The sequence below is a fragment of the Falco biarmicus genome, chromosome 2, assembly GCF_023638135.1.
Source record: "Falco biarmicus isolate bFalBia1 chromosome 2, bFalBia1.pri, whole genome shotgun sequence".
NCBI lineage: Eukaryota > Metazoa > Chordata > Aves > Falconiformes > Falconidae > Falco > Falco biarmicus.
The window spans coordinates 75,323,861-75,343,706 of NC_079289.1; the positions used below are offsets into that span (position 1 = coordinate 75,323,861).

General features: G+C 41.5%; 1 protein-coding gene across 5 annotated transcripts; it reads left to right on the plus strand.

The window, feature by feature from the left end:
* The first annotated feature begins 2,789 nt into the window (after nucleotides 1–2,789).
* On the plus strand, nucleotides 2,790–19,342 carry IFNAR2 (interferon alpha and beta receptor subunit 2). 5 transcript variants are annotated; one of them, XM_056328239.1, is made up of 10 exons: nucleotides 2,885–3,077; nucleotides 3,933–4,210; nucleotides 6,080–6,176; nucleotides 9,428–9,469; nucleotides 9,800–9,929; nucleotides 10,953–11,116; nucleotides 13,430–13,602; nucleotides 14,352–14,514; nucleotides 14,950–15,074; nucleotides 18,064–19,342. In XM_056328239.1, exons 3-10 carry the CDS (start codon nucleotides 6,086–6,088, stop codon nucleotides 18,748–18,750), a joined length of 1,575 nt encoding a protein of 524 aa, XP_056184214.1. In that variant the 5' UTR covers nucleotides 2,885–3,077; nucleotides 3,933–4,210; nucleotides 6,080–6,085; the 3' UTR covers nucleotides 18,751–19,342. The 5 variants fall into 5 exon arrangements, with proteins under 5 accessions (XP_056184216.1, XP_056184214.1, XP_056184213.1 ...); XM_056328238.1 differs by having other exon boundaries at nucleotides 3,971–4,210; XM_056328237.1 differs by having other exon boundaries at nucleotides 3,976–4,210.
* The last annotated feature ends 504 nt before the right edge of the window (nucleotides 19,343–19,846 follow it).

Genomic DNA, 19,846 nt, shown 5'->3' on the forward strand with positions numbered 1-19,846 from the left:
ACATTTATTTCTAAGTCACAGACAGATCATGGGATAGGAGGTAATTTATATTTACATTGGTAATAGCGATGACCTGGTGACTTGACCAAAAATTTGTGAAAACTGAGTTCTAGCTCTTCTTCACCACCAACATACAGGATAACCTCAGACAAGTAATTTCTGACTTTAATCCTAGTTACCAGAACTGCAAACAACATGTAATTCATCCTAAAATCACCAGGGGGTGGAAGGGTCATGCACCTTTGAAAACACACCTTCTTACCTCTCTGCTTTAGTCACCTCACCCATGAAATAATACTATTTTTCCCATTCTCTGCAAAGGGCTCTGAAGCCCACAGAAAGAAAGCCCTACTTAAATAGAAGTAAAAAGTATGGTATTATGAAAAATTAGTCCAAATAAGGAAAGTCTGAAAATAAATAAATATATTTTAAAAAATAATCAAATGCAGGAAAGGCATAATGCTAGGAATGGGAAACAATGTAAGAAAGACCTTGAGGCTAGCTGGAAAAGACATATTCTACATGAAGGAAGAAAGTAGAATGTTAACAGATACCACATGTAAGTGAGAGGGATTAAAACTTACAAAAAGGACCAAGCTCTCTTCAGGTAATTCAGCAGCCCTGCAGCTCAAGGATACGCTACACCAGCCAAGGGAACAATTCAGCTCTGGGTACTCTGTTAGTCTGAGTGAAAAGAATAAGCCGGCAGCCATCGAAAGGAAAAAGCAAAGGCAAAAAAAGACATATCCTAAAGTTAAAATATTCAGAGACACCAGAGACTGTGAAGTTGGCCTTGAGCATGGGTAAAGCACAACACAGGCACCAGCACACAACTGACATTGCAAACTGCAAGTTTACTGCAAGTTTACAACCAAGCTTACTCAGCAGTCACTGCACAGATGGAAACAGTTCCCTGTAGCCAGTAGCTGGGAACCTATAAAAAGAGAACCTGATCCACTGGATCTTCAGCTACACCTTATCCAAAAGGCTTCCTTGGAAATGTTTTTCACAGTTTTCCTGGCTTTTTTGCCAGTCACCCCTGCTGAAGGCTGGTGTCCTCACTCATCCCAGCAAAATTCTTCTCCCTTCCCCCCTACAAATATTGGTGAATAACAGTCTGCCACAACATGGTCACCTTTTCACTGGCTTCCTCATCACAAGGTAGGTAGGTAGATAGGTAGGCGGGCAAGCAGGTGAAAGAGTCCCTGCATCTGAAGAATCAAGGGCAAAGTAGCTGATTCCTGCATGAGCCAAAGCTGCTGAACTCACTGTTCAACCCTCCTGCTGTTGCTCAGTTAAGCTTTTTTCCCCTCACCCTTCTCTCTCCCCCATACAATGGAGCCGATGACTTGAACGTTACTTCATCCCTCCTCTACCTAGGCCAGACAGAAGATTCTCTGGATGACCAAGTGACAACATCATCACTGGAGACAACGAGAAAGGCTGGCGAGAAAGCTGAGGATCTCACTTTTTGCTGTGTTTATAGTTTAAAGAAGTGGAGAGACAAGAAATGATCAGAAAAAAGGAGAAGGAAATGTTAAGAGAAGAAAAGCACAGCTAAATTTCAGCATCTTCAACACGAAGTGCTGAGAGACCACAAGAGCCAGTGAATTAATCTGATAGGCAGGAAAACAACGGAGTTTGGGAAACCTCTGCAAAGATGGCAGAAAATTGGGAAGAGGTTTCAGTAAAAATAATGCTGGAAAAGCAGCTGAAAAATAGAAAGACTTACAGGTAAAACAGCCTTAAGAAAAAAAAATGTGTGCTGGAACAAGTGAAACAACAAGAAAATAAAAATCAGAGTTTAGGAGACCTTTATGTTTGGGTAGGCAGAAGCTGAGCGAGCCATGGGAAGGTAGTGTCAGAGGTATAAAGCAGATGTAGGCATGCCGGAAGGCACAGTACTGTGGTGGCAGAACTGATCACAGCAGAGTAACATTAAAATTTCACTTGCCCTTCTGATTTTCATTCCAGGCTCTGCTTCCAGATAAACGTTCTGCCCTTCAAAAAGCTAGTTGGGAACCGGAATCAGAAAACACAAATCATGGTGCCACATATCATACTTGTAAGACAAACTGATGCAAAGACGTACAGTGAATTTAGCCTGGAGTTTCTAGTCAGAACTGGGACTTTTTCAGTTTACATCTGCGATCTAACGTTATTTCTTCATGCAGCAAAATGGGGAAAAAAACCTGTCTTCATACATGATCTATTCATGTGTTAAAGCAATAGATATATTTAACCAGAAAGTCTGTAGGTGCCTAAAAGATGGTGATGGGAAACCTCTGGTTGCTTTGCCTCATACAGCTGAAGGACATGTAGCGTAACCTCACGTCCCACCGCCAAACAACTCCCGAAATTACGTGTGTCTCCATGAGGGACGAAACCTACGGTGGAGGAAAGGGGCAAGGAGGTGTCAGTGAGGCCGCAGGGCCTGCGGACATAGCCATGAACCACTCCTGGCTTCGCACCCCTCACTCGCCTCAGGTAGGTGCCAGACCTCATGAAGATCGCTCACGCGGCAGACACGGGATGTATTCAACGCCACAGAACTCCTGTTCCCGCATGCAGAAAACGCCCGGGCAGAGGACACCTCACCCGTTTCGGTGCCCATCAAGGCAAATCTTTACAGAACCTTCCCAGCAGCACCGCCCCGCGTCGGGACCGCGGAGAAGGCGGCGGGGGAGCGCTGCGCAGCGCCCCGCGGAGGCCGAGGCCTCCCTCACGGGGACGAGCATTGCAGAGCGGGGGAGGGGCGCGGGGGGGGCGCGTAAAAGAAAGGGAAATAAGGGCGGGAGCCGGTTTCCGTGGGTGCGGCAGGGGAGCTGCGCTCCGCCCGGGCAGCCGCCGGCCAGGCGCAGGCCCCGCTCTGGGTGAAGCGGCGCCCCCCGGGCGCTGCCCGCTGCCAGCGCTGCCCTACCCCGGGGCGGGGCGGGGCGGGGCCGGCCGCGCGCCGCAGCGCCCCCTCCGCCATTTCCCGTTGGGCGCCGGCGGCCGGTGCGTCTCCCTCGGACCGACAGGGCAGCCATGGGGGTCCGGCGCGGAGCGGAGCCCGCGGGCGTGCCGCCTGTTGCGAGGTACGGCTGGGGCGGCGGCGTCACCCCGCTTCGCCTTGGCGGGTCGGGGTGCCCGTCTGCGGCGTGGGGCGTTGGAGCTGTTGCGTTACGGCCGCCGGAGCGAGGGCTGGGCCGGCCCCTAACGGCGCCAGGCCCGGGCCGGCGGCGCCGCCGCGGTGCGCTCCCGCCGCTCCCTCGGGGAGGGGAGGCGCCGGCGGGCGGCGGCTCCTGGAGGACGGTCTCCTATCGCCGTTGGCGCTTGTCGGGCGCGTTGTGGAGGCCGTTGTCGGCCGGATTCCGCGTCCCCGCAGCGCGTTGTGGCGCAAGCCCGACCGAACCGCAGATGGAAACAGCGGGTTGTTGGGATCGCCCCGCCGGCAGTGTCACCCAGTGTAAAACTGACCCTAGCGACACTCGGTGAGGTGCGTTTGTAGCAGGTTTTGGTGGCAGGTAATCGTGTAGCTCAAGGCCAGAAATCTGTAAGGGAAAACACAGCGGTGAACTGAGAGAGCCGCTTGTCGCAGGCGGTGTCGCGTCGTGCGCCCCCCGCCCCCCCGGAGCGGCAGGGGCAGCGCGGGGCTGTGCTGGGTGTGATGCTGCCCGTCCCACGGTGGTTCCTCCGCGCACGGCCTGGGCTGCCGGGCAGGAGCACTGCTGGCAGCGTGGGAAATGGGCTTCTGGTTAACAGACTTGGGTCATTAGGGTTAATTGAGTTCGGTCTCCGTACAAGCGACTTACCCCTGCAAGGCCCATAGCGTTACAAGTTGATCCATACACTGTGTTACCCGCGTCGGTTTGGAACATTCTTCTGCTGACTTCTGTGCCTGAAACATTTCCTGTGGTGTCTTGTCTCTCTGTCGATGTTCTGATAACTAGATTTCTATAAATAAATACACCACCTGCTTGTTTGAAAGAACAGGGTGTGTTTTCTGCTTTACTGATGCGGAGCTTTTCTGAAATACAAGCTGGTGACTTCCAAAACTTCAAAGGCTGCTTTTTTTCTGATGAGAAGCAAACGCAAAACAACCCAATCTGAACTCCAGTTAAAAATGGGCCGCTACCGAAGACTATGAGGAAGGATGAAGCTGAGTTTTGAAAGTGCTGGGGGCTTCACACAGCTCCCAGGGGAGTTACTGTGAGCCCAGGCTGATAAGGTGAGTGGGGGCTGGACTCACTAGGATTTGTATGACGTCTTTCCAGGATTTGCTGAAGCTCTGAAGAGGGCGAGTAACAAAAGCTAATCAGAATTCTGACAGAAATAGTTTTCCCCTGGAATTTCCCCCGGAGCTTCACTGGCATTGATAGATCTGCAGAACACATCCGGATTTAGACAACTGTGCAAACTCTGGGATGAACCTGTTTTGTCATGGTTTTCTTACATATTCTAAGGTGCTAAATACATAACTTGGCTTTGAATATGCATCATGTAACACATATGTGGTGTTCAGCCTACAGAGTCACACATGAGCCACTTCAGATTCCAAGAGTGGCATAGTTCTTATTCGTGACAGCATGTACAGGCAGGGATCGAAAGTATGCAAGTAACTGTATTGCCTAATAGTACATATGGAGTGCTTTGAACATGTCTTGTAACTAATTGCAAGGATGAAGGCATAAAAGAAATATTTTGCTAAGTGAATTCAGGATCCTCAAAGTTTTCCCTGTAAGAGAAAATTTGGAACAACCTGAAAAATCAGATCCTGCAGGTGTAACTTTGAAGTGACTGTGAAAGTAACATTGTTCTCTGTCACTTCTGAACAGAGCTGGTAACCTTGTTGAGTAGAAAGATACCTTTTTTTTTTTCCCCTGCTTGTGTAATCTGTAAGTTTGAGCTGAATGAGAAAGTCAAATTATTTTGTCACATTTGCCAGCACCAAAACTACATGGACTTGATAGATATGTGTGATTTCATTGCTTTCTAGTCTGCTGATAGCAGCGATGACCTTAAAGATTTTGTAATTAGTAAATCTTATCTTGGAAGACCAGTATTTTATATGCCCTAAATATTCCTCATACTTGAATGAATCAATAAAATGAACCAAACTGAAATGAGAAGAACATTCTCTTTGTCTGTGGAATGATTATAAGTTGCACTGATACAGGTTCTCAACTTTTATCCAATAACTTCATATAGTTTGAGCAGAGGAAGATTGGCATCTCAGATAGGTTTGAGGTTTTTTTTTAAATTCATCTGTTTTTACTGTGTTAAGTTTGACCATAGCACATTTTGTCATGATTTTAATTTTTAAGCTGTTTGTTTTGCAGAGAAAATAATTTACATTGTATTTTAAAATCACTTAAAATTAAAAAACAATTTATTGGCATTAAACCTGAGTAGAAGATTCCTTGGAAATAGTTATACCCTTGCCTAGCTGTCTGTAGATGCATAGATTTTTCTTAGTGTTATGCCTATAATTCAAAACCAGATCCTGCAAATATTAATGCTATGAGGATAATAAGTAAAGTAAAATAATAACGTGGAGGAGAGGGAATATTTTAATAGGCCTTATGTATTAAAAAATTGTAATATAAACCTCATAACTTCTTTATAATTAATAATTCTATAATTGGGTTTTTTTTCCTAACCTTCCTCTTGATCTACCCTCTTTTTGGAAACATTTTTTACAACAGTGGTGAGTTCTTGTAATATTTCAAATAAAGCCAAGCAATGTTTATTTTCATTGTATTTAATAAGTTGGTGTGAATGGTGTAGAATTTTCAGGGACTACCTTCATGCAAAAGTAATACAAATAACCATACAACACTTTCTGTGTTTATTTGAAATGTTAAGAACCCTTTCCATGAGAAAAATGGAAAGTGCTATTGTAATAAAATTGCCTGTCTAATCTGACGATCCTTGCCCCACCCCACCCCTGATAACAGTAACTGTTTCAGTACCATTGCCTCCCCAAAAACACTGAAGAGGTTAAAATAACTCTTTGTACATAGACCTCGTTTTACTTGCAAGTAATGTACTAAGATTTGCTGAATGTGATTTTAAAATTATTATTATTTATTTGCAGGTGCAGATGCAAAATGTTGATTTTATCATCAGTAGTTTATATTTCTTAATCACTGTGGAAACACTGATGGATGTACCAATGCATTTTTATCAGCTTGGTAAGTAGCCTGTACCTTTTATATTGCAAGAGCTAATTTTTCACTAACACTCCTCCTGGGTTACTGAAGTAAGATACCATCATCTTATTACAGAACTCTGCCTGGAGTAATTCACAGATTCAGGAATCTAGGGTATTATATTCTACATACTCCATTCTATACATAAACCATGATCTTCCTGTAAGAAAGAAATGCTTTGAAACAGCATACTGCATTCTGTCTCTCTAAATGTCCAGTGAACTCTTAGTTGGATGTGTTGGCTTTTATTTTTTTTATAATTCTGATTATTTTTTTTTCAGGACTTCTTAGTTTCTGGATTAGCAGGCGCAACAAACATAGTTTGTTGGCTGAGTAGTAGTTGTAGTGACAACTTGTTTTGATAAGGTCATTTAATTCTCTAAAAAAGATAAGACAGCAAAGAAGATTCCCCATTCAGTTTACAGACTGTCTTTATTTCTCCAGTCTTGATTTTCCCAGTTATTTTGTCTAAGATAATTTTTTTCCTTGTCTGTGCCTCTCACGTGAGAGTGCAAGGTACAAAATTTTGCAGCTCTCCAGCTATCTTTGCTAAACACGTTTGTTGAAACAAAGTTCTGAGGCAGTTTGAACTCTAGATGAAAGGAATTTGGAGAGGCATTTGAAAATCACAAATATAGACAGAACAAAAAAACATTAATGTCAACAGGAAATATATCAGCAAGACATCTGACACGTGAGGTGGGTGGCATAAGAGATAATGGCAAAAGACTGCATCCCCTAATCCGAAGGGTTTGCTCCAAGGAAGCATGTCATTACTGGAGTCTGTGCACTGACACTGTTTCTGTGATGGGAATACCCTTTAACGTGCTAAGGGCCGTGTGTGTATTGGGAGAAGGGAAAATTCCTGCCACAGACAATTACAAATGTGAGCTTGCGTTCAGTTGAGCAATAACTGTTAAAAGCATCGCTTTGTTGTTCATATTCACTGGATGTTTTTTCCAGATAGGTGATCTGTTACAAGTTATTTGTTCTACTTGTAACTGCACTTCTCTAAGGGGTTGTTTATTATTCAGTCGTAACATAGAAGGACAAGTGCAAAAGGAAGATGTGCAAGAGAGGATGTCTGTGGTTTGAATGGCAAAATGAAGCTTGAGAAAGATGAATTTTCTGTCTTGTGGAAATATAAATTTGCTGCATGTGCAAAACCCAAGTGAGCTGCTTAATCTCTTTGCATCTAATTTCAGAAGGGATGCTGGGAGCATAGTTTAATATTTGTGAGCCAGAGTTATAAGAGATACTTGGCTAAATATCCATCCCAAATGATTTCAGCAAACTTGGGTGCCCAAGTGTAATTGTGTGCGCACTGCTAATTAAAGAGCAATTTTTAAGGCACTTCTCTGCAGCCATAAAGATTCTGTGCAGATATCTCTTTAATTAATTGAGTAGAAGATTTTTCCTTTTCCAGTGCTGTCTGCAAAAGCAGACAAGGATCATAAGTAATTGCATTAATCCATTAGGAAATTCCCCAAGTGTGTCTGGGACAGGACAGTCCCCACTGACTCACTACTATTCTGAATTCCCTCTGCTTTACCAGGAATATGTATTCTATACTATGTTTTACATAGTCGGGGGTTGGACCAGATGACCTCCAGAGGTCCCTTTCAACCTCAGCTGTTCTGTGAGAGTCCTGTCCTATCCATTATTTTTAAATCTCCATAAGGATTGTTTTAATTTTTTATGAGGTATGTCCCAGATTTCTTTGTCTTTTCACAGTCATTCTTAGTGATATATCTTGTTGAGACATCAGGCAGTTCTGTTACCTTATTTGTCATAGCGTGGCACTTGAGAACCTCAGTTGTGGACCAGAGTGCTACTGTGTTAGTTGCTGTACAAATGTAAAGTCAAAGACCTGTGTCATGCTACGGAAGTTATCATTCTAAGTGAGATGAGGAGAATAAAACAAAATCTTAAGGCAGTAGTAATCAACACAGTTCAACAGAGGTAGCAGGCCAGCAGTGTTTTGGGTATTGTCATATTTCAGGGTAGAAGGTTTAGGTGTCAAGACAAAACGAGTTCATGGAGAACAGTTTTAGGGAAAATATTGAAGTAATTTTGCAGATATTTCCATGGAGTTTGTCTAAAGCATGAGGAAAAAAATATGCATGTCTGAAATTAAACTAAACTTCTTTGGCCAACTGAATATGGGAGTCAGCATTTCCTCAGCAGGACAGACCACAAAATGCCTTTGAAATGAGGACAGGAAGTTTGTATTTGTTGCAGTCAGAAAGCAGAAGGGAGATGAAGGATCTTGAAAAAAAGCAGAAGGGTCAGAAAAAAGAATTTCAGGAATGTTATTGATGCCCCATGCTGAAAAGATGAATGATGCAAGACTGGGTTGGTTAAGCAAAAGAATTCTGGGTACAATGAGAATCTGGATGACAGTCTCTTAATGAAGGTTATGCAAGAAGATGTGGGGACCTCTAGAACATCAGGATCTGCAAGAAGGCTGGGTTCCAGAAATTACTTGGACAGTAGGCCCGACTGACAGGCTGAATATGGCCTTAACCATACCCTGTAACAGAAGTGTTGCAGTACCTGTTGTTGTTCTGTTTTCTTTTCTTTTGCAAGCAGGGAATAGAATGCTGTAAGCACTCACAGGGAAATGTTACAGAAACAGGACACAAAATAGACAGGGAGTTACTAAACAGAGCCTGAAATGGGGAGTTACAGGAGTTAGCTGACTGAAGACAATGAGTAATACACCAACAACTATAGCCTTGAGGACTCCCCACATTTAGCAAAGAAGGACATCTGTGAAGTTCAGTAATGTACTTCAAGCAGTAATAGTATATATTCCCAAACCAGTTTTAAGTTTCTTGTTGTGACTTGAAGTGGTGTTTAATAGACAGAGTGAGCTACCTGAAATAGTCAGAATCCTCTAAGACAATAGTTGCTAAGAACACCTGAAGTACGTTTTTTCACACGGGGTCTCGAACCTCATCTGGCAGGGATCGGCATAAGCCTGCACCACAGTGTAGTTATCAAAGAACTAGCCCCTGGAAGCGTCGGATTAATGACAGAGGCTGGAAGGGGACATCCCATACTCTGGGGAAGGAGGGAAGGGTAGAGGAAAGTAGGAAGATGATGTGAAAGGAAGAAACAGTTCCACTGAGGGAACACTGAGTATTGTCTCTAATTGTTGCAGATTAATATTGCTAATAGTCAGATATTGTAGACATACAAATGCATTAATACATAGTTTCATTTTCCAGTGTACATCATCGTTCTGTCTGCAGCTTGTTGCAGCTTGTCTGGTAAGAGTTTTTATTGTCTTTCAAATGCTTCTCCTAACACAGCTCAAAATACTTGCATATTCTCACCAAGCATCATTTTAAAACTTCATGCTGTTTCAAGAACTTAATTGAAATATGATACGGGAGGACAGTCCTTTGCATTGTTGTTTCTATTGTGCTTGAACTCTGCTCTGTGGTTGCTTTATTTTGAGGCAAGTATTAGGCTGCTCTAATTGGGTTTACTTATTAGAACTGTTGCAATCTCACGTTTGTTTGCCATTCGTATTAGCGGGTTTTTTGTTCTTGATTGTGGGTTGTGTGTTGGTTTTTGTTTTTTTTTTATCTTTCTAGAAAGATTTCTGGGAGGGCCACCTCACAACCTACAAATGGAATCATCCAATTTTCAGCATATTTTGTCCTGGCAGGCAAAAAGTGATCCAGCTCTTCCAACATACTATCGTGTGCTGTATACTGACCGCAGGCAAGTCTTATAGATACAAGCTTCACTTCTAATGTTTAATGACTCAAAATACTGGGGGTTTCTTGGTTTAGAATCATAGAATGGTTTGGGTTGGAAGGAACTTCAGTGATCATCTAGACCCAACCCCCTGCCATAGACATGGGCACCTTCTACTAGACCAGGTTGCTGAAAGTGCCATCCAGCCTGGCCTTGAACACCTCCAGGGACGGGGCATCACAGCTTCTCTGGGCAACCTGTGCCAGTGCCTCACCACCCTCACAGTAAAGAATTTCTTCCTAATACTTAATCTAAATCTATCCTATTTCAGCTTAAAGCTCTTGTCCTGTCACTACAGACCCTGGTAAAAAGTCCCTCTCCAGCTTTCCTGTAGGCCCCCTTTAGGCACTGGAAGGCTGCTGTAAGGTCTCTCTGGAGTCTTCTCTTCTCTGGGCTGGACAACCCCGACCCTCTGAGCCTCTCTGTAGGAGAGGTGCTCCAGCCCTCTGATCATCTTTGTGGCCCTCTGTGGCGTATGAAGGTACGGACCCTAAGTCAGTGAAGAAGTGAGATTGTTTTTGCATACATAAGTGTTAGTTACATACAAACACTTATCTACCCAGGTTCTGCCCTGGAATGTGCCTGCATGCAGCAAGCACCTGGGAGTTTGTCTATGTGTAGCAAAGCAGTTGTTTGTTGTGAGCTGTTCACGCACTTGCGATTTCACTGCCTAATGTGGCCACTTACCTGTACACTAACAGCTTTGTCAATTCAGCCTTGCTTCTCTACAAGGTCAACTTATTTTAGTACCCTACAGCCCTCCTCTGGACTTGCTCCAACAGATCCATGTCCTTCCTATGTTGAGGGCCACAGAGCTGAATACAGTACTCCAGGTGGGGTCTCATGAGAACAAAGTAGAGGGGGAGAATCACCTCCTTCGACCTGCTTTGTCTGTTTTTCCACTTGGAAATGTCTCCCTCTGTGCTTTCTTTTATCAGAGAATCCAGATTATTTTGATCTTTGTTTTTAACTTGGTTTGATTTACAGGAACTGGAAGATTGCTAAACAGTGTTCAGATATTACGCAACTCTCCTGTAATCTGACAGATGATTTTAAAGAGACTTTTACTCAGTATTCTGCATTGGTTGAGAGCATCATAGGAACTGAAGTTTTCAATTCTTCTCTACTTCATTTTGCGCCACTTACTGATAGTAAGTTCTCTGTCTGCATTTGCTCATTTTAGTAGTTCATTTGTAGCTGATGTATAAATGATATTCTGCTAGCTTTATAGTAAGACACTCCAAACTAACTTGATCAGTAGCTTAACACTTTAAGACAATATGAATTTGTATATAATCTGTCATGTGTCAGTTACAAGACCTAGAATATATAGATAGCTTTCTAAAATTAATGGCTACAATAATTATGATAAATGGACAAGGCTCTGGTTTTGAAATCATATGTATATATATATAAAATATACAGGAAATAGCATTGTGTCAAGCATTGACAAGCACAAAATAAAAATCTCTGATGTGCACAAGGTACATAAAGAAAAAACATATTGCTTTTATGACTTCAGTTAATCAGTGTTAAGAGTTAAAGAAGTCCTATGTCTGCACTAGGTCTAGGGGAAGAGATTTACTTGTTTGTTCATCAGCCTGCTCTTTTCCCTTTCCTTCTGAAAGAAGATGCTTATTAGCTGCAACATACTCTAATGCTAGAGGTGGCTTCATCCTTAGTTCTGCTTAATACTCAGTTTTGAAGTAACAGAGACCAAGACTGAGGAACAACTGGAGGACTGTGGAGGAGAAACAGGTCATGTTACCTCTGAATTCAGCGCAGAGGTAGCTGCTGCTGTGTTCACTTATACTCTCAGACATGATGAAAAATTGGAAGAGATGGGGAGAATAGCCACAAGGATAACTGAAGAATATGAGAACATCCATCTGAGGTGGAGGCCTTCAGTCTTTCAGACTTATTTTAATAAACAGAAGGATAAGAAGATGCATTGACCACTAGTTAATGTGATGGCAGGCTTCTTCAGTCTTGTAAACGCAGCATAACAGCATGCCCTGACTGGAAGCTGAAGCTCGATAAATTTTAGCAAGGAACAAGAGGCATGTTTTGAATTGACTGCTGGAACAAGCTGTCAGGTGCTCTGAATGATTGTCCATCACTGGCAACTTGTAACTTGAAATTGGATGTTTTGCTAGTAGTTCTCTAGTTTAAACCATAATCAGTTGAGTGAAGTGTTGTTTTCCAGGGTACAGGACTTAGATGAACCCTATAGTTTCTTGTTTTACTGTGCCTGAATATCAAAGAATAAATATTCTGAGATATTTTCCTACTGGGTGTAGTTGATATCAAATACCTACAGTGGAATCTCACTCCTGTTGACAAATGGATTTAAGCAAAGACAGAAAAGCTTCATAACAGAGTCAGGAGAACAACCACATTTGACTGTAACCAGATTTAAGCTAATATTTGTTTGTAACTTAAAAGATGAGAAAGGAGTAGGTGTGCAACCATTTCACTAGGACATGCTTTCCTGTTTGAGAGTAGATGAAGGCTCACATTTGTTCTAAGTATAGAAACTTTTTTTACTATTTTCTACTCTGTATCAGGAACAGAAGTAGATAGCAAATGTGTATTGCTTCTTTGAATTTTGCAGAGGTTGGCAAACCAGTGTCCACCTTGATCAAAATGTTCGCGCTTCTGGAAAAGACAAAAGTGAAATGCAAACTCTAAATTTTCATGGGTTTTTTTCCCCCCACATACTATGCAGCAATGGAGGATTATGTGGATAGTTTGTTTTCACACCATTTTCTAGCATTCCTACTTCTTTCCTGTGTTGGAGGAAAGAATATCTTAGGCTTGATTCACTATAGAAGTTCCTCTGATCTTGCTGGATGTGTAGTTTTGGAGAGAGGAGGCAATTAGTGTGCATAGCTCTTCCAACATATACATGTTCTGAGGATCTAAGCCTGAGAGATTGCTCTGAACTCAGTGGAAGTCTCACAGAAGTATAACTATGTTTTGCTAGGTCCTCTATCGCACTGTCAGTAAGTCTTGAAGCTCAGCTGTCAAGTTTAGACCTGTAGCCTTCCTTGCAACCAGTGTGAATATGTGCAGGGCTATATACCACTGAACTTTACAAAGATTCCTTCCAGACAGTGACTAGAAGATGATGATGAGCAAGAAAGTAATCAGTTTTTCCTATACATTAACTTCCACTTTCCTCTCAAATAGATAAAAAGCTCACATATCTGTGGATCCAAAGCAAAGCCTCTGTCACCTTTCATCTTCTTCCCTCACCTTCCCTGCTTTCTGTTTTTAAAATCTAGTCACGCGGGAAAAGATTGTTTTACTAGGGAACTTAAATATTGCAAGGCCTTGTGGCTTTACAACAGTGACATACTTTGGAATCTTAGTCAGGTATATAGCTGTCAGGGAAACAGAATTGGTACTGAATACATAATGTATATTTTTTCCAACTTTTTTTAAATCTTTTTTTTCAATAGCATTCCTGGGACCACCAGAAATTAATATCAGTTCCTGTCTCAACTGCATAAATGTTACCATAAAGCTGCCAACCTCTTACTACAGAGAAAATGAAAAGCTCCTGTCTTTAATTGATATATATAAAAGCCTTTATTATGTTATAACACTAAAAACACCTGATGGAGAGCATAAGGTAAAGAACTTTTTAGTTTATTAGTGCTTTAGGGGAGAAATACAGAAAGCATAAAATGGCTCTGATGGTTAGCAGATTCACAGAAGAAAATATGTGAATGGAAGATACTTAGAAGAAAACAAAGAGAATGGCCAATGTAATCTTAGCTTACTTTTACTGCAGAGTAACAGGCCTAGAAGAAAAATACTAGTTGTCCCATATCCTTACCTGAAGTAAAGCATGGGGCACTGGCTCAAGTGATTATCCTCTGGGAGGACAAGGGAAAGACAGTTTAGCAGGAACTGCTAGCAGGTGTGTGCGCTGGAAGTTTTAAACAGCAGGTCAGACGGGTACCTGTTGGGGATTTAACCAGAGTAACTCATTCTGCTGGCAGTCACAGAAGGACCTCAGCTTGCCTGCTGTGGATATTTTTCCCCTGATTTCTGAATCGGAATATCACTTGCAGTTTCAAATCTGTAGAATCTGTGTGAGGCTACTTCAAGGGGACATACTGTGATCAACAGTTGGAGAGAGCAGACAATTTATCTTTCATAACACAATATTTCACAAACAGGCATAAGGTAGGCATCTTGATATCAGCTAGAACTAGAGATGAAGCAGCTGTCTAGGTAAACTGCTGAGTTACTGTGCCAGTTTTTGCGGTTTTGCATGCTACTGCATTTCTCTGAAATAGCTATAACATTTTATCAGCGGCTGGGGATCTCTTTTTAGGCAAATAGCTAACTTTAAAACATTGTCTTTTATGGCAGAGGCCGCAGGAGGAAACCACTGAAGAAATTTTTAATACTGTCATTGAAGAATTGTATCCAAATAGAAATTACTGTGTGTCTGTTATGATCACTGCATCTATAAACAAACATTCCATCCCATCAGCCTGGAAATGTGTAACTGCGGACTCTGTAGCTGAACCAGGTAACTGTGCTGTGGTGCAAGAATGGATCATCTGACTTGATTATGTGCAAGTGGAGTTTTTTTATCTAGGAAGATTTGCAAGTCAGTCCTAAAAATAGTAAGAGAAAAAGTACCTTCTGTGTGATAAATGTTGTGGGGATTTATGTGAAATATAAAAACCCATCCACTTAGGGCTATAAATCTATGTTATTCCTGTGAGCCATATAAATCTCCACTAACTGCATATATAGTTATCAAAGATGGTGTAATTTCTTCTTTATTTCCTGAATCTAATTTGAGATCTGGTCTTGTTTTGACTTTGGACCAGATGACCTCCAGAGGTCCCTACTAGCCAAGATTATTCTGTGATTCTAAATAGCTATTCTGAATGTGAAATATGAAATGTGGTCATTGGAAACTTCATTCATGTATGTTTATTTGGCCGGGTTTTTTCAGTTGCAGATTATCATACAGCTGCAGTCGCAGGTGCTATGTGTGTTTCACTGATGTTAGCTGGTGTCCTGAAGTGTTTGCATGCAGGAGGCTATATTCTTCAAACACAAGCACTTCCACGTGCCTTGGTATGTAATAATTCTCACATTTAAGCTTCCTGCTTGGAAGGAGGAAGTTTACTATCTGAAATTTCTAACCTGTGCGTTAGGTACAAGTTATGCAAGTACATATGTTTTAACTTGCAGTTTACTTATGTCAAAGATAGTCTATAGGCTGCTAAATCTTGTCTGTTCTGTGGAACAGTCTTTTCAAAACCATTTCTTGCTAGTTCTGTGACAAGTTACTAACAGAGATAGAGATGTGATCATCCCACCTTACTCAGTGGTTGTCAGGCTGTACCTGGAATGTAGTGTCCAGTTCTCATCCCCACAGCCCAAGAAAGATGTGGACAGACTGGAGAGGGTCCAGAGAAGGGCCAGGAAGATGAGCAAAAGGCTGGAGAACCTGGCCTGTGAGGAAGGACTGAAGGAGTTAGGTCTTTTCTCCCTGGAGAAGAGAAGGCTCAGGTGGTACTTCATTACAGTATTCCAGTACTTAAAAGCAGCTACAAACAGGACAGAAGCTCTCAAAACAAGGGACAATGGGCACAAGGTGCACCATGAGAGGTTTCATCTTGATATAAGAAAGAGATTTTTTTGCAGTGAGAACAACCAATCACTGGAACAACCTCCCCAGGGCTGTGGTAGAGTCCCCATCACTGGAGGTTTTCAATATGCAGTTGGACAGGGTGCTAGCTGATATCATCTAGGCTCCCTCTCCATGAAAGACTGGACCATAAATGGTCTTTCAAGTTTCTTTCCAGCCTGGGCTGTTCTATGATTCTGTGAAGTTAGAGGGGGTAAGCAGTAGCGAAGGGGAGAAGTTTCCCGCAAAGTAACTTTTAAATTGATTCTTTATGGTACACAGAAGCAGGCTAGGTCCTACAGCAGAGCACCCAGGGTAAGACAGTTAACCTCTTGCCCTTTGAAAATTACCTTATATGTAAATCCTTCTTGCAGCAGACAAATTTCTCCTACTCTCTGAGCTAGGGCAATAACTCCAAAACAAAAGGCCTACTCCAGTTCTTAGGTGAAGTACATAGGGAAAAGACCTGTTCTCCACCGAGAAGGACACTCTGAAAACATTCAGGAGCAATGTGTATCCATTGCTCCTTAGCAAAGCAGTTTCTGGCACATTTTGCCTCTGTTACTTGATCCTACAGCATTGTACTCTAAGAACAAAACCAATTACCCCTATAATATTTTTCCATTTATCACACCAAAAATCAGAGCATTCCCTGAAGATTTGAGGGTAGTTTAGCCAGGTCCCTGATTGCTGGAGTTTAAAGAAATTTTGAGAGATTCTACAACTGAAAGCAAGTATCTTAAACTTGCCTTCAAGGTCTTTTCTTTATGATGTTTCCATAGGAAAGTAAGCTGAAAAGACAAAAGGTAGCTTTAAGGCCTAGTTGGGTATGGGCATATTTTTTCTGTAGTGATACATAAAAATGGCCTGGAGCTGGAAGTTTTGGTCTCATTATCGCCAAAAGATGGGACAGTTATTTAGGCACATCTGGAGAAGAGTCACTGTTAGTGCTCCAAGACTTTCCTTTCTTTTTTTTTTTTTTTTTTCTTAAAGCTATGCAAAGGAGTCAAGAACAGCATATGAGAAGTGCTAAAAGTAAAAAGTTCAGCAGTCTGGTAAAAGCAAGATCTGAATGGTTGTTGGAAATGATCTCACATACAGTAAATGAGAGCTTACTCTCAATTCACCTCAACAAGGAGACAAAGGATCTTCAAAGGCCTTCATAGAGATGAGATACTGCTTTGAGGAAGCAGTTTCTAAAGCATATTTGTTTCTCAGGAAACCTGACTCTACTTTGTAATGTCAACAGTAGCTTCTCAGTCAAAGGAAGAATCCTGTTTACTGAAATCGGACATACCTTGCAGGTCCTCAACCTTCCAGTTTCACAGGTGTCTCATACCTGTGGTTGGGATTCACTTACATGGAGATACGTCTCTGCCAGAAAAGTATCCTAGCTGTTAGTTCCAAACTGTTACTAGCAAGTGCAGGATCCCTTCTCTGGGCAGCCTGATGTCTATCTTCCTTCTCCGGTCTCAGTAATGATTTATTACTGTACTCTGTTATAAATTGGTATTAGTGAAAACGATGCCTGATAGTAGAACACTTAGTAGGAGAAAAAGGATATCCATATGCAAGTTAACTCTGCCAGAATCTAGAGCTGGCATAGTATCTTAGAAACTAACTCTTGAACCAGGCTGTCATGATCTACCTGAATATTGGAGTTGGATGAAAACAAAAAGCAAAGGAAGAGAAAAGAAACAATATAGCTCTGGAAGAAAACTTTAACCCTATTGGGTTTTCAGCATAAATATTTTACATTTTCTACAAACATATCCAGAGCAGATTGGTATCAACTTTTCCTAAGACTTTTTTCCTCATGTTTCTGTCCTTTACTATGTCATTACCTTCATATCCCTAAGACTGCTGAACATGACTTTGCCGAGTAGTGTCTAAGGTTAGTTGTTGGGGGTTTTTTGTCAGCCTTTTTCCCCAATGCTGTAAATATAGTGTAGAGTAAAGCTGAGAAAGTGACTTGCTTCCAGTGGTACATTTCTAAAGGACATTAAAATTGATCATCCTATAAGGCTTCTCTTTTGCAGGGTAACAGCAAGAGGTAATAGAGAGTTGCAAGACTCACCTCAGGTTTAAACTGTATTTCTAAAATGAGCTTTTAGTCTTAGAAAGATATCAAAAATTACAATTAAAACATTTAGTACCTGACACTGCTTGGCAGTAGTGTCATTTCTTTGAGGCTCTCCTGTGCTGTGTGCCTTGATTTATAGTGAAGGCTGTCACGTTTACAGGAACAGAGAAGAGGGAACAATCCTAGATGCCCTAAACTCTGCAGAAAAAGCATAGAAGCACAGAAGCAGCATAGAAGGATTCGTTCGTTTGGCAAGCTCATGACTGGGGGTACTTTTTTCATATTTTCTTTTGCGTGTGTGCAAATTTGGCTGATCTTTTTTTTTGTTTTAATTCACTTTGCTCTTTTAGGTGTTCATAAGGACATTAACCTATTCACCTTGGACGTTTGAATCTGAAAAAATAGCCTCTGTAGAGATCATTTACAAAGAGATGAAGAAAAAGGCAAATGAATCTAGTGGTGGTGTCAGTGATGAAGATGACAGTGATGACAGTGAAAGCAATGCCATAAGTAATCATGACTATACAAGGCGTGATATTTTAAGTAGAGTACCTCATTTCTCTGACACGTCGAATGTATTTGTGCCGTACTCTACAGATAGTACATGTGATGACAGCAGCAGCCAGGCAAGTGAAAATCCAGATGCTAACCCAGAAGATTTTGAAAACCATGAGATGGACGTTGAAGAAGACAAAGACACAAGTAGTGAGTTACTTAATCCTTTCTCTAAGGTAAATAGTAACTGTTCTTCTAGGCAAAGAGAGAGTCCTTGCTTTACCATTGACTTAAAAACTGTGCTGTTGGGAGCCTCTGAAGAGGACGTGGATAGTTCTGCAGCTCTTCTTTCTTCCCAAGAAGATGCAGTTGACTGGCAATGTGCTCGTTCTTTTGAAGCAAATCTGGATGACACAGAAAACATGCAGAAACCAAACTGTCATAATGACTCTCAGGAATGGCAAAATTCCTGTCATTCTTCCAATGAAAGTGACTCATCAGATTCAGATATGGAGCAAAACACTGAATACATAAGAAGATGATTGTGAGAACTACTATTATTTCATAACATACAGATTGATAGTGTCCAACTTTTATTTCTGGACTCAACATACTGATCTTGTCTTTTTTTTAAGCATTCCGTGAATATGTCTGAACCCTTAAAATACGTAACACTCATTTTTAATAAATAAAATCTGATCTCTCCAGGTTGTTCCAGGTATGGTTCAGGTTGGATTATCCACAGAGAAACAAAAATGACTATTCAGGTGCAGCAGAAAGAGTAGCTATTTCATTTTGCAGTTTGGTAGTGAATTTACCTTCTAGCTGTTATGAAGTAAATATTTTTTAGTAGTAGTACGGTGGCTGCTTTTTAAGTTTTTTCTTTTTTATTCAGCTCTGTGGATGGATTACTCTGAAACCTGTTTTGCTGGATGGATTGCTGTATTCAAGTCAGTTCACCGACGTCTACATTTGTGCAGAGAAAGCTGATAAGTGAAATCGTGGGGGCATAGATAAGAATACTCGGCTTATACGAGTTCTTACTGTGAATCAAGGCATTAAATATACCTTGTAATGATATTTTTTTGTAATATGACTGCATAATATATATACAAATATAGTTTTTAAATATGACATTTAAAAGTTACTGTGGTGTACAGTTTAATTTTTTCATATCCCTGTCTGATTTTTTTTACTGTGAGTCTTGCATGCCTTTGAAAAGCTACCTGAGTTAGCCTGCTAAGATTTTACTCTTTATGCGAAGGTTTTTAGGTATCACATAGCTGAAAAAAAATGCAGCTGTTTTCACCTTGCATTGATCTGTTTAGGTACTACTTTTCTGTACACTTTTCTGAACACTTTTCTCTTGGTGAATGATAAAACTGCTTCCCCCCAAGTTCATGCTGGTTTTGATCAGGGGTGCTGGATGTTCTGGTAGAAGTAGCGGCATCGGCATCTTTGGTCCAGGGCAGATCCTGAAGTCAGAAGATAAACTTTTCCTCGGGTAACATTCTTCCTTCCTGCAGTGGGAATTTCCCTCAAGATCAGGTTTGACATTACGGGTCATCTGACATCGGTTTACGTGTTCTTTGCTTACCCACTTTATGCTGAGCTCCCATCTCCCGCCTGTTTACATCA